The 15746-nt window shown below is 43.9% G+C and overlaps 1 protein-coding gene across 1 annotated transcript in view; it reads left to right on the forward strand.

Annotated features, from left to right (window-relative positions):
- Positions 1–4064: 4064 nt before the first annotated feature.
- The window catches only part of TACC1 (transforming acidic coiled-coil containing protein 1), an 88721-nt gene continuing 77039 nt past the window's right edge, over positions 4065–15746 (forward strand). The window contains exon 1 of the mRNA XM_075207007.1: positions 4065–4220. Within this exon, the coding sequence (XP_075063108.1) occupies positions 4150–4220 (71 nt within the window). The 5' untranslated portion in view covers positions 4065–4149. The remainder of the gene's footprint in view (positions 4221–15746) is intronic.

Here is a 15746-nt window from a genome sequence, read left to right on the forward strand (position 1 = left end):
ATTGCAAGTGAAGTGCCGGCAGAGCTTCCTCTCAACCTCGGAAAGTGCTAGGGACACATCTTCATGGAGATCCGAGGTATCTCTTGAGGAGAAGATAGTCAGCAACATTTCTGAAGCTTCATCTTTCCTTCTTCGATTGAACACGATCACCTGTGCCAGGGTGACTTTTGCAAGTAATGCCCAGTGGTTAACCGTAGGCTCGGTGGATAGCCCACTTTGGTAGGCTTGCTGCTTCTCATCGAGGTACAAGTGCATCTTTTTCACATCTTCCGTGAAAGGTAAGAGCTGAGGCATGTTCCATTTGGACTCCTTAAGTTTTTTCAAGGCAGCTGATGAGATCAATTCATTCCATCTCGCCTCAGATAGCTTCCTGAAATTTTGTGTGTTTTCAACTGCAGCAGTGCAGCCCTCCATCATGGCTCAGCACTCCACAATGCACGCTATCTTCTACAGGTCTTGCCCGATCTTGAGTGCCAGCGAGGGCGTCTTAAATGTACCTGTCTCCTCGTCATAGCCAGCTACCAGTTTCACAAGCGTCTACTATGTGCAGAAAGTTCAGACAGCAGCAGAAGGATTCGACTGTGTCTTTACCCGCTTGCTGTACAAAGCGCCGACAGGATGCAGTCACTTCCTGTTCCTGCTCCTGCTAAACATTTGGACGGAATACTGGCTTCTAGCGGTGGGGTGCACACACACTTTCTCCCCTCCACATTGGACACACACACACTTTTTTTCCGACAAATGTGACTCGCGGGGACATACCAGATTTTTATGCTGAGCATATCAGCAAGGTCCCCTGCATTGATTAGCTTTGAGAAGCTTTGTGGGGACCTCAATTTTTGTCCCCACTACGACTCAGGTCCCTACAGTGTTGGTGTATAAACAGGTCAATGTCCCCACAAGCATATCAATGCAAGTACACGCACACACACACACAAACACACACACTCACGGAGACCAGGTGGAGCAGCTGATCTAATCAATTAAGGAGTAAGCCAGAGCAATACCTGACAGGAAGCTTAAAAAGCTGGGTTTGATCTGTGTGTTGGAGACTGAAGCCAACAAGTGGCCAGTGACCAGTTAGAGACCTAACTGTGATAGTCAGAGTTTAGGGCTATGGTGCTGTTTATTTATGTGAATGTTTCATTTGCTGAAGACACTGCCAAGACTGTTTATCCATCCTGACAAGTAAATAAACGTCAAAGTGCTTCAGCAGAAACCTGTGTGAGGAGCCATGTGTTTGCACGCTTTTCACACATGTTAATTATTCCTTTAATTAGATTGAATTATGTCTTTATTTTGGGCCAATAAAATTATTTAGACCCGGATATTGCATGTTTGATTATCTTGTACCCCAAACAAAAAATGAAACACCAAACTTTGCTTACTTTTTTCTTTGAGACTCCATCTACTCTGTATGCTACGACAACCACAGAATGATATGACCAAGTTCATTGGGAAACATTTGCAGCAATGCAGAATATCTGATGGGGTTAATGCCTTTTCATGACACTGGATATAACCTCATTCATGCCCATCCCCTTTGTTTCACTATCTGTACTGCAGGGCAAACTGAGGATATCTTCCACGTCATGTGGAAGGAGGTACTAGAGGCTCCTTACACAGCACTTGCATCCTCAGGCAATGCTACCAGTCACTGCTCCTGTTCTGTAACATTAACAGTGAGCAATTGGTTGACATATCATACTTGTAGGAAGGTTTCTGAGAAATAGATTCCCCAACAAAACACAATAGATAAAACAATATAATGCAAAAATCCAGACAATATGCAGACTAGAGCTGTTTAAAGTATCAAATAGGAATAAAACCAAACAGGCAACATGACCCCCTTTCCCCACAAACACACACACACACACACACACACACACACATTCACACACAAATGTCTAACCAGTCCCAATGCTCAAACAGCCTTAGTGAAAACAAGTCTCAGGCTAGTTAGTGCAGTTTTTTTTTGTACCATCCCACCACCACCACCGCTATACAGGAACCAGAGTGCCCCCTCCCCAAAAGTGGCTAACAACCTCATGCTGAAAAGCGATGGGGCTTTTTCTGACCACCTATGGGCTGTGGGGACCAGCGTAATGAATGAGATTTGGACAACCCAGTGGTCCCAGGATAATGTAGAGAGTCCCTTACTTTTTAAATCTTCCGTCACTACTTTATTGTAATTAAAGAAAATCTTCTTTTCTTCTCTCATGGTCTGAAATAGTCCAAATGAAAAGAAATAAATCCCCTTATAAAACGACCCTACCACACACTAGTGCCAACCGGTGCTAAATTGATAAAGGGGAGTCTAAATTATTGCTGGTCACTGCTACTTTGCAAATGGTGTTTCCCTGTGAGTTTTTGGAAAATTGGCCCGGAATGTTGGGACCTGTTGGAAAATGTAAATATGGAAAACTGAGCAGTAAGTGAACACAGTGCATAAATCAGTATATAATACATATATAATAATAAAGTACATTTATCACGCCACCCTCCCAGCCACATGATGCCACTCTCCCAGCCACATTATGCCATCCCCCAGCCACATCATGCCACCCCCAGCCACATCTTGCCACCCTCCAGTCACATCATACTACCCCCCATCCACATCACATCACTCTACACCACCCCCCAGCCACATCACATCACTCTATGCCACCCCTCAGCCAAATCACATGAAGCCACGCCATCCCCCCAGCCACATCATGCCACCCCCTAGCCATATCACGCCACCCCCTACCCACATCATGCCACCCCCAGCCAGATCATACCAACCCCCACCCACATCACACTGCCCACCAGTCACATCAGGCTGCCCACCAGCCACATCACACGCCCCCATGCTGCCCACCAGTCACATCACACGCCCCCATGCTGCCCACCAGCCACATCAAGGCACCCTCCAACCACATCACACCACCCCCCAGCCACATCACATCACTCAATTCCATCCCCCAGCCAAGACACATCACACCAACCCCCTAGATAAATTATGACCTCTCCCCAAACTAATTATAAACCCCCCCCCCCCCCCCACTGCTGCGCAGGTACCACCCGTGGAACAAAAAAGAAAAAAACTACTGAAATGAGTATTTTTTGCAACCACTATGCTTCTCTGTGCTGGACAAAGAGGAGATATTAAAATTTATATTTCTGCGTGTTTGAATTGAGATGATCTGGTGCCCAAATTTAATTTGCCCTGCACCACGGGTGTCTAACATGACAATGTTAAACACCAAACACCCGTGCATTTGCAAGGAGGAGGGATCACCTGCTATTGTTTGCCTGCACCAACCAGCTAGCTGGGGCAACAAGGACCGCATGTAGTTGCAGCTAAGGGCACCCTTCACAAACACACTCTAGCTGCTTACCGCCCTCATTCCACCTCTCCTGGCACTAGAGGCCACAAGTCAACCAAAGATTCACAGAAATCTATAAGAAAAATGCATTTTGGTGCACAAGCGCACATGAGAAATTACCCCACAAAAATGGACTTATGTCATGCTTGCCCACTTTTAAAAGCATGATAAAAAGTCGTGTGATAAGTGTATGAGGGGACATGGTGACGCCATCAAGTCACCATGGCCCCGCCCCGTGCTATGAAATCCCGAACTTCACCACATTGCATACATCCATCTTCAAATGAAGCCCAAAGTGTTTGACGAGGACCCTTTTAAAAACATCACTAAATAAACACATCTTAAATGGTAACGTCACCATTTTTACTATAATCTAATGCTACAAAAGACTGGAGGAGTTGTGAATACTTTGTTGTGACCTAACTCAGGTATAAGTTAGTGTGACTCTATACAAGACATACAGTGGTGAAGCAGAGTGTTTATGAATATGTAGAATGTTTCATAGATTTAGTTACTTTATCTATAAGTGGAAGCTGTAAATATATCAAAGATAGATAGTATATAGATGTGACAGTAGATACAATGACAGAGAGGGTGACTGAGTGCACCAGGGGTTAAGCAAGCAGGTTAGGGCAGGGAGCTCTGTGATTGGCTCAGTGCTGTAGTCGGCAGCAGTGTCTCCTCACACTCCCTGCAATGCAGCCGCATCCTTACTGCAGCTCCCAGCTTCTAGAGGCAAGCCCCAGGGAATTACAGGCTGGGAATACCCCGTTACATTAGTATGGGGGCAGCACTGTCCCAGAGGAAGAAGGGGCAACCTGAAATACCCCAGCAGCAGAAGCCCTGCAGTGGGTGAGTAATAGTTTCTACCATACTCCTCTGCATCATAAACTTAACTGCCTGCACGGAGACCTTTACTTCTGTCTACTTGCTATATATGCTGAGTATCTCTATACACTGATAATGCTCACGCTGCACTATATAATGATGCTGAGTATCTCAATACACTGATAATGCTCACGCTGCACTATATAATTATGCTGAGTATCTCTATACACTGATAATGCTCAGGCTACACTGTATAATGATGCTGAGTATCTCTATACACTGATAATGCTCACGCTGCACTATATAATGATGCTGAGTATCTCTATACACTGATAATGCTCACGCTGCACTGTATAGTGATGTTGAGTATCTCTATACACTGATAATGCTCACGCTGCACTGTATAGTGATGCTGAGTATCTCTATACACTGATAATGCTCACGCTGCACTGTATAATGATGCTGAGTATCTCTATACACTGATCATGATCACGCTGCACTGTATAATGATGCTGAGTATCTCTATACACTGATAATGATCACACTACTCTGTATAATGATGCTGAGTATCTCTATACACTGATAATGCTCACGCTGCACTGTATAATGATGCTGAGTATCTCTATACACTGATAATGATCACGCTGCACTGTATAATGATGCTGAGTATCTCTATACACTGATAATGCTCACGCTGCACTGTATAATGTTGCTGAGTATCTCTATAAACTGATAATGATCACGCTGCACTGTATAGTGATGATGAGTATCTCTATACAGTGATAATGATCACGCTGCACTGTATAATCGTAATGAGCATCTCTATAAACTTATAATTAACATACCGAGTAATAATAATAATTAAAATTTAAATCCCCTCTCTCATTTAATCTTTAAAGTTTTTTCCTCAAACATTTTTATACTTTTACCCTTTCACCACTTGTGCAGTATCTACCTTTCATAACACACAATACCTGAGATATTCTCAGAATCATGCGATATTTGTTTATCGTCAACAAATATCCCAAAGTCATCTCCCATGTTTATTTAATATGCAGGATTATTAAAGAATGATTAGAACCAATACTTTAGGTTGCTTTTTCACCTTCACCATTTTACTGTTATAATAATAATAATAATAATTACATTTGAAGTGTACTCTTTACCTACTCCCTACTAATAGAGGTTGTAGCTGTTTTGTGGGCTGAACCATTACTCATGAGAATGCAGCCTCATGACTCGGTGATACAATAGATATCTCCGGCGCTAATAGGTAGCATGAAAAACATGCAAATATCAGAAAAACATCAAATGCAGCAAATCAAAAAGAGGAAGTGCAAATCCTCTAATAAACATACAAAACAAACCAAAAAGCAGATTGCGCATGAGATGTTCAAATCAAATAAATACACATAAAAAATATGTATAAAAATATATGAAAATAAATGTACAAACAGCTCATAATATAGTAATACCTCTGTTTACTGAATACAATGCATAAGTTAAATCAATAATCACATAAAATGATCCACAGGCTCATAGGGACCTATATATATATATACACAGTGAGACAAATATCTCTATAGAGTAGCATAAAAATTGGCTTTCAACAATTGTCTCTATAACCAGAAGAGTGGTAACTCTGTATTAAAATGTTGGCAAAACAAGCTCTATTCCACCTGATTCCGGTGTCTTGATTGATTGGCAAATTCCCGCAATCAGAGCGGTATGAATGATATCAAATGTATAACTCCATAAAATCAACTGTATGATGATACATTAATGATGGAGCATAAATACAAAAGAATTGGTCCGCTGTATAAAATATCAATTCAGCCGATATAATAAGTCCAACTGATAGGTAGATAAACCAGCAAAGCTTACCCGTAACGGGAATGACTCGGTGATATCAATAGTTCCTAGTGAATTGATAGGCTGAATATTGGTTCATTCCACCTAAGGGATGCCTCCACAAAAGCTGGATTAGTTACTTTCAGTCCAGCTCCAACAGTAAGTGTTATTTTGGGATCCATGTAACTCTAGCTGCCCTTGATTCATGACAATGCTGCATTATAATCTGCAACATGAAAATTGTGGAAGGGAACAGTGATCTAATAAACTATACAATCGCTTCCCTGATACCAGCTGTGTAAAAGATTCCATGTCTTTTGTGCTACTGCCTTAGGCATGCTTGACACAATAACAGCTGGTCTATGGACTTTGGGCTTTGATATCAAGTAGGCTTTGGAAAAAGAGAAGTTCTCTCTGTTTTATTTGCACACTAATCTGTTCTGTTTGGCATGGCAGTCCAATATATGCTTTGCATTGAATGCTGGTTACAAATGAAAGGACATTTGCATTGCAAATGATACAACAACATCAGGGCTTTCAATGTGTTCTATGTATAGAATAAACAACTTGGATAATGAACTTTGTGTGATATTGAGGGGTGTTTGACATCAGTCATCATGCACCAGTTTGACAGGAGCCTCATATCACTATTCTTTGCTGTTGGGGAACACTGATCACTGCACTAGCCAACTCTCAGTTTGCGGGTCCCACTTGCCTCCATTTCCCTCTTCATATAATGCCACTGTCCCGGTCATATGCTGACTTGTCCTCACTGTGACGAGAGCCGTGTGTGAGGGGATTAGAATAAAAGATAAGACCACCTGGAATCCCCCTCTAGTTTATTCAAATATTCCAAATTATGATGTTATTTCTTAAATATAGCCATGTGGTACTTAAGTCCTGTAAGTTGTGAGGTGGGGCTTCCATGGCTTTGATTTGTTTTTTCAGCACATCCCACAGATGCTCGATCGGATTGAGATTTGGGGAATTTGGAGGCCAAGTCAACACCTTGAACTCTTACTGTTATGTTCCTCAAACCATTTCCGGACAATTTTTGCAGTATGGCAGTGCATATTATCCTGCTGAAAGAAGCCACTGCCATCAGGGAATACTGTTGCCATGAAGGGTGTAATTGGTCTGCAACATTGTTTAGGTAGTTGGTACGTTTCAAAGTAGCATCCACATGAATGCCAGGACACAAGGTTTCCCAGCAGAACGTCTTCTTCCCATAGTGCATCCTGGTGTCATCTCTTCCCCAAGAAAATAATGCACACGCACCCGGTCATCCACATGATGCAAAAGAAAAGAAGACTCATCAACCAGGCCACCTTCTTCTGTTACTCGATGGTCAAGTTCTGGGGCTCACATGCCCATTGTAGGCACTTTTGGCAGTGGACAGGGGTCAGCATGGGCTCTCTGACTGGTTTTTGGTTACGCAACCCCATACGCAGCAAACTGCAATGCACTGTGTGTTCTGACACCTTTCTATCATCGCCAGCATTATTTTTTTCAGCAATTTGTGCTACAGTAGCTCTTATGTGGGATTGTACCAGTCGGGCTAGCGTTCGCTCCCCATGTGCATCAATGAGCCTTGAGCACCCATGAGCCTGTCACCAGTTCAAAAGTGGTCCTTCCTTGGACCACTTTTGGTAGGTACTAACTAGGGATGAGCGCACTCGGATTTTTGAAATCCGAGCCCACCCGAACGTTGCGGATCCGAGTCGGATCCGAGACAGATCCGGGTATTGGCGCCAAATTCAAAAGTGAAACTGAGGCTCTGACTCATAATCCCGTTGTCGGATCTCGCGATACTCGGATCCTATAAATTCCCCGCTAGTCGCCGCCATCTTCACTCGGGCATTGATCAGGGTAGAGGGAGGGTGTGTTAGGTGGTCCTCTGTGCTGTTTAGTTCTGTGCTGTTTAGTTCTGTGCTGTTTAGTTCTGTGCTGTTTAGTTCTGTGCTGTTTAGTGCTGTGCTGTGCTGTTTAGTGCTGTGCTGTGCTGTGCTGTGCTGTGCTGTGTTCTGCAGTATCAGTCCAGTGGTGCTGTGTGCTGTGCTCTGTCCTTCTGAGGTCAGTGGTGCTGCTGGGTCCTGTGCTGTGTCCTGTTCAGTCCAGTGGTGCTGTGTCCTGTGCTCTGTGCTTCTAAGGGCATAGTTATTTCCCCAATATTCCCCTGTGTTTAAAAAAATAAAAAAAAGTTATTTTAAAAAATACCAAAAACTACTTTAATATTTTTTAATTACCACAAAATTTTCACAACCAATCCTGCAGTATAAGCCCATTGGTACTGCAATATTACCAAGTTCACACATTCAGCAGTAAAAGTCCAGTGGTACTGCAATATTACAAAGTTTACACATTCTGCAGTATCAGTCCAGTGGTGCTGTGTCCTGTGCTCTGTCCTGCTGAGTTCCGTAGTGCTGCTGGATCCTGTGCCGTGTCCTGTTCAGTCCAGTGGTGCTGTGTCCTGTGCTCTGTGCTTCTAAGGGCATAGTTTTTTCCCCATTATTCCCAAGTTTTTAAAAAATAAAAAAAAAGTAAAAAATAATAAAAAATTTAAAAAAAAAAAAATATATAATAATTATAACCAAATTTGCAAAACCAATCCAGCATTATAAGTCCATTGGTACTGCAATATTACCAAGTTCACACATTCTGCAGTATCAGTCCAGTGGTGCTGTGTCCTGTGCTCTGTCCTGCTGAGTTCCGTAGTGCTGCTGGGTCCTGTGCCGTGTCCTGTTCAGTCCAGTGGTGCTGTGTCCTGTGCTCTGTGCTTCTAAGGGCATAGTTATTTCCCCACTATTCCCAAGTTTTTTAAAAATAAGAAAAAAGTAAAAAAAAAAAAAAAAAAAAAAAAAAAATATATAATAATTATAACCAAATTTGCAAAACCAATCCAGCAATATAAGTCCATTGGTACTGCAATATTACCAAGTTCACACATTCTGCAGTATCTTGTGCTACATATAATGGAGACCAAAAATTTGGAGGATAAAGTAGGGAAAGATCAAGACCCACTTCCTCCTAATGCTGAAGCTGCTGCCACTAGTCATGACATAGACGATGAAATGCCATCAACGTCGTCTTCCAAGCCCGATGCCCAATCTCGTAGTACCGGGCATGTAAAATCCAAAAAGCCCAAGTTAAGAAAAAGTAGCAAAAAGAGAAACTTAAAATCATCTGAGGAGAAACGTAAAGTTGCCAATATGCCATTTACGACACGGAGTGGCAAGGAACGGCTTAGGCCCTGGCCCGTGTTCATGACTAGTGGTTCAGCTTCACCCACGGATCTTAGCCCTCCTCCTCCTCCCCCCCCCTACAAAAAATTGAAGAGAGTTATGCTGTCAGCAACAAAACAGCAAACAACTCTGCCTTCTAAAGAGAAATTATCACAAATCCCCAAGGCGAGTCCAAGCGTGTTGGTGGTTGTCAAGCCTGACCTTCCCATCACTGTACGGGAAGAGGTGGCTCGGGAGGAGGCTATTGATGATGTAGCTGGCGCTGTGGAGGAACTTGATGATGAGGATGGTGATGTGGTTATTGTAAATGAGGCACCAGGGGGGGAAACAGCTGATTTCCATGGGATGAAAAAGCCCATCGTCATGCCTGGTCAGAAGACCAAAAAATGCACCTCTTCGGTCTGGAGTTATTTTTATCCAAATCCAGACAACCAATGTATGGCAATATGTAGCTTATGTAAAGCTCAAATAAGCAGGGGTAAGGATCTTGCCCACCTAGGAACATCCTCCCTTATACGTCACCTGAATAACCTTCATAGTTCAGTGGTTAGTTCAGGAACTGGGGCTAGGACCCTCATCGGTACAGGGACACCTAAATCCCGTGGTCCAGTTGGATACACACCAGCAACACCCTCCTCGTCAACTTCCTCCACAATCTCCATCAGATTCAGTCCTGCAGCCCAAGTCAGCAGCCAGACTGAGTCCTCCTCAATACGGGATTCATCCGAGGAATCCTGCAGCGGTACGCCTACTACTGCCACTGCTGCTGTTGCTGCTGTTAGTCGGTCATCTTCCCAGAGGGGAAGTCGTAAGACCGCTAAGTCTTTCACCAAACAATTGACCGTCCAACAGTCGTTTGCCATGACCACCAAATACGATAGTAGTCACCCTATTGCAAAGCGTATAACTGCGGCTGTAACTGCAATGTTGGTGTTAGACGTGCGCCCGGTGTCCGCCATCAGTGGAGTGGGATTTAGAGGGTTGATGGAGGTATTGTGTCCCCGGTACCAAATCCCCTCGAGATTCCACTTCACTAGGCAGGCGATACCAAAAATGTACAGAGAAGTACGATCAAGTGTCCTCAGTGCTCTTAAAAATGCGGTTGTACCCACTGTCCACTTAACCACGGACATGTGGACAAGTGGTTCTGGGCAAACGAAGGACTATATGACTGTGACAGCCCACTGGGTTGATGCATCCCCTTCCGCAGCAACAGCAACAGCTGCATCAGTAGCAGCATCTACAAAATGGCTGCTCATGCAAAGGCAGGCAACATTGTGCATTACAGGCTTTAATAAGAGGCACAACGCTGACAACATATTAGAGAAAATGAGGGAAATTATCTCCCAGTGGCTTACCCCACTTAGACTCTCATGGGGATTTGTGGTGTCAGACAATGCCAGTAACATTGTGCGGGCATTAAATATGGGCAATTTCCAGCACGTCCCATGTTTTGCCCACACCATTAATTTGGTGGTGCAGCATTACCTCAAGAGTGACAGGGGTGTGCAGGAGATGCTTGCGGTGGCCCGCAAAATTGCTGGACACTTTCGGCATTCAGCCAGTGCCTACCGCAGACTAGAGGCACATCAAAAAAGCTTGAACCTGCCCTGCCATCACCTCAAACAAGAGGTTGTGACGCGCTGGAACTCCACCCTCTATATGCTGCAGAGGATGGAGGAGCAGCAAAAGGCCATTCAGGCCTACACAGCCACCTACGACATAGGCAAAGGAGTGGGGATGCGCCTGAGTCAAGCGCAGTGGAGACTGATTTCCGTGTTGTGCAAGGTTCTGCAGCCATTTGAACTTGCCACACGAGAAGTCAGTTCCGACACTGCCAGCTTGAGTCAGGTCATTCCCCTGATCAGGCTGTTGCAGAAGCAGCTGGAGAAAGTGAGGGAGGAGCTGGTAAGCCATTGCGATTACAGCAAGCATGTAGCTCTTGTGGATGTAGCCCTTCGTACGCTTTGCCAGGATCCGAGGGTGGTCACTCTTTTAAAGTCAGAGGAATACATTCTGGCCACCGTGCTCGATCCTCGGTTTAAAGCGTATGTTGTGTCTCTGTTTCCGGCGGACACAAGTCTACAGCGGTGCAAAGACCTGCTGGTCAGGAGATTGTCCTCTGAAGAGGACCGTGACATGCCAACAGCTCCACCCTCATTTTCTTCCACATCTATGGCTGCGAGGAAAAAGCTCAGTTTTCCCAAAAGAGGCACTGGCGGGGATGCTGATAACATCTGGTCCGGACTGAAGGACCTGCCAACCATTGCAGACATGTCTACTCTCGCTGCATTGGATGCTGTGACAATAGAAAAAATTGTGGATGATTACTTTGCTGACACCATCCAAGTAGACATGTCAGACAGTCCATATTGTTACTGGCAGGAAAAAAAGGCAGTTTGGAAGCCCCTGTACAAACTGGCTCTATTTTACCTGAGTTGTCCCCCCTCCAGTGTGTACTCGGAAAGAGTTTTTAGTGCAGCGGGGAACCTGGTCAGTGAGCGGCGAAGAAGGTTGCTTCCTCACAACGTTGAAAAAATGATGTTTATAAAAATGAATAATCAATTCCTCAATGAAGTACAGCACTGCCCTCCAGATACTACAGAGGGACCTGTGGTTGTGGAGTCCAGCGGGGACGAATTGATAATGTGTGATGAGGAGGAAGTACACACTGTAGGGGGAGAGGAATCAGAGGTTGAGGATGAGGACGACATCTTGCCTCAGTAGAGCCTGTTTAGTCTGTACAGGGAGAGATGAATAGCTTTTTTGGTGTGGGGGCCCAAACAAACCAATCATTTCAGTCAAAGTTGTTTGGTAGGCCCTGTCGCTGAAATGATTTGTGTGTTAAAGTGTGCATGTCCTATTTCAACAGCAGACCTCTCAACTGCAGCTCATCCCTCCTCTGCGGGGATAATGTCTCCTGTGCTCTGACACGTCACTCTGTGTACTCTCAGCCTCAGGATCTGACACTACAGCTACCATGCCTCTTGTAGCAGCCCTCACTCCAGGGCCTCTTCCATGTGCAGTGTCCCCCTCTCTCTTGGGTTCACTATAGTGGCATGGAGTTCTCCCCCTCATCCAGGGCACACATTCCTTGCCCTGGCTCAGTCACCACGCTCAGACTTCCAGGCAATGCTGGGGGAGCCTGGGAGCTTCCACCCCAGGTCCCCAGCTACAACTCTCCTCTCCTGTGTCTTCTCTCTCTTTCTGACACTTTAAAGATCGTGCCTTTAAATGAAAAAGTCAGTCTTCATTGCACGACTATGTGCAAGTGCAACAGGGACATTTTTTTGGGTTTACAAAGTCAAACAATAACACTACGACCCTGTCTGTCTGGGGTCTGTCAATGACGAATTGTCTGGAGCATGTTTGGAGGAGGTATTGTGGCCCCGGTATCAAATTGGGTACCGGGGCCACCCCACTATGCAGTCCAGATACTTGTTTGGTGGAATTCCGACACGTGGAGGGTTTTTAAATTATATTGTGGCCTCGGTACCAAATTGTGTACCGGGGCCACCACACTACGCAGTCAAGATAGATAGATGCGTATTGCGTATCATAGATAAAGTACATTCAGTGGTGTGGGGCAAATTGAAAAATATTCCAAATGCACTGACATTATCAAAAACAAGAGGTTGTCACACGCTAAAACTCCAACATGTATATGATGGAGAGGATGGAGGAGCAGCCGTATGTGTAGTGTAATGCAGATCTGTTGAAGGTTTTTTATATATTTTATTGTGGTGCCCAGTGCCCACTCCTCTACGCAGTCCAGATACATTTATTGGTGCGAATCATAAAAGTTCAGGGTTTTTAATATATATTGTGGTGACCCACTCCTCTATGCAGTCCAGGTACATTTATTGGTGCGAATCATAAAAGTTCAGGGTTTTTAATATATATTGTGGTGACCCACTCCTCTATGCAGTCCAGGTACATTTATTGGTGCGAATCATAAAAGTTCAGGGTTTTTAATAGATATTGTGGTGACCCACTCCTCTACGCAGTCCAGGTACATTTATTGGTGCGAATCATAAAAGTTCAGGGTTTTTAATAGATATTGTGGTGCACCACTCCTCTACGCAGTCCAGGTACATTTATTGGTGCGAATCATAAAAGTTCAGGGTTTTTAATATATATTGTGGTGACCCACTCCTCTACGCAGTCCAGGTACAATTATTGGTGCGAATCATAAAAGTTCAGGGTTTTTAAGATATTGTGGTGAGCCACTCCTCTACGCAGTCCAGGTACATTTATTGGTGCGAATCATAAAAGTTCAGGGTTTTTAATAGATATTGTGGTGACCCACTCCTCTACGCAGTCCAGGTACAATTATTGGTGCGAATCATAAAAGTTCAGGGTTTTTAAGATATTGTGGTGACCCACTCCTCTACGCAGTCCAGGTACAATTATTGGTGCGAATCATAAAAGTTCAGGGTTTTTAATATATATTGTGGTGACCCACTCCTCTACGCAGTCCAGGTACAATTATTGGTGCGAATCATAAAAGTTCAGGGTTTTTAATATATTGTGGTGACCCACTCCTCTACGCAGTCCAGGTACAATTATTGGTGCGAATCATAAAAGTTCAGGGTTTTTAAGATATTGTGGTGACCCACTCCTCTACGCAGTCCAGGTACATTTATTGGTGCGAATCATAAAAGTTCAGGGTTTTTAATAGATATTGTGGTGACCCACTCCTCTACGCAGTCCAGGTACATTTATTGGTGCGAATCATAAAAGTTCAGGGTTTTTAATATATATTGTGGTGACCCACTCCTCTACGCAGTCCAGGTACAATTATTGGTGCGAATCATAAAAGTTCAGGGTTTTTAAGATATTGTGGTGAGCCACTCCTCTACGCAGTCCAGGTACATTTATTGGTGCGAATCATAAAAGTTCAGGGTTTTTAATAGATATTGTGGTGACCCACTCCTCTACGCAGTCCAGGTACAATTATTGGTGCGAATCATAAAAGTTCAGGGTTTTTAAGATATTGTGGTGACCCACTCCTCTACGCAGTCCAGGTACAATTATTGGTGCGAATCATAAAAGTTCAGGGTTTTTAATATATATTGTGGTGACCCACTCCTCTACGCAGTCCAGGTACAATTATTGGTGCGAATCATAAAAGTTCAGGGTTTTTAATATATTGTGGTGACCCACTCCTCTACGCAGTCCAGGTACAATTATTGGTGCGAATCATAAAAGTTCAGGGTTTTTAAGATATTGTGGTGACCCACTCCTCTACGCAGTCCAGGTACAATTATTGGTGCGAATCATAAAAGTTCAGGGTTTTTAAGATATTGTGGTGACCCACTCCTCTACGCAGTCCAGGTACAATTATTGGTGCGAATCATAAAAGTTCAGGGTTTTTAATATATATTGTGGTGACCCACTCCTCTACGCAGTCCAGAAAGATACCTTGTTGCAACGTTTTGGACTAATAACTATATTGTGAGGTGTTCACAATACACTGTAAATTAGTGGAAATGCTTGTTATTGAATGTTATTGAGGTTAATAATAGCCTAGGAGTGAAAATAAGCCCAAAAACTTGATTTTTAAACTTTTTATGTTTTTTTCAAAAAAAATCCGAATCCAATACCTTAAATCCGAACCGAGACCTTTCGTCAAGTGTTTTGCGAGACAAATCCGAACCTCAAAAATAACGAAAATCCGGATCCAAAACACAAAACACGAGACCTCAAAAGTCGCCGGTGCACATCCCTAGTACTAACCAATGCTTACTGGGAACATCCCACAAGACCTTTCATTTTGGAGATACTCTGGCCCAGTCATCCTAGCCATCACTATTATCAAAGTCGCTCAGATCCCTTCGCTTGCCAATTATTCCTGCTTCCAACACATCAACTTCAAGACCTGACTGTTCACTTGCTGTCTAATACATCCCACGCCTTGACAGGGCCATTGTACTGAGATAATAAATATTATTCACTTCACTTTTCAGTGGGTTTAATTATGTGGCTGATCGGTGTACATTACACTGCTATACACCACAATTTTATCTAAAAGAGAGCTATGGTCACCACACTAAGCTCTATGCCCCTAGCCAACCGGTGCCACACAAACTGACAAAGCCAACCACTACCCCTTCAATGGTACTATGTAATCTAAAGCAGAGCTTTACTTTACAAGTAGTACCGGTCGGTCCAGAGTGTGGCTCTCATCGAATCAGCAAGTATTAAACTGGGAGTTTGCCTACGGTTTCGCCTTCTCTGGATGATTATACACTTTTGCCTCGGAAAGTGGGATCCTTTTGTGTTAATCAAGCCTAGACTAGACTTCCCTGAGCTAGCCACAGTAGGGGGTTCCTGTTTACTCTGAGATGGGACCAAGCTAGGTACCAGCCTACCAGATAAGAAGATGCGATCAGAACAACGACCATTATCTGTCACCTTCCCACTACCCAGGCCATGTTATTGTGGGAATACAACC

This window comes from Mixophyes fleayi, chromosome 4 (assembly GCF_038048845.1).
Source record: "Mixophyes fleayi isolate aMixFle1 chromosome 4, aMixFle1.hap1, whole genome shotgun sequence".
Classification (NCBI taxonomy): Eukaryota; Metazoa; Chordata; class Amphibia; order Anura; family Limnodynastidae; genus Mixophyes; species Mixophyes fleayi.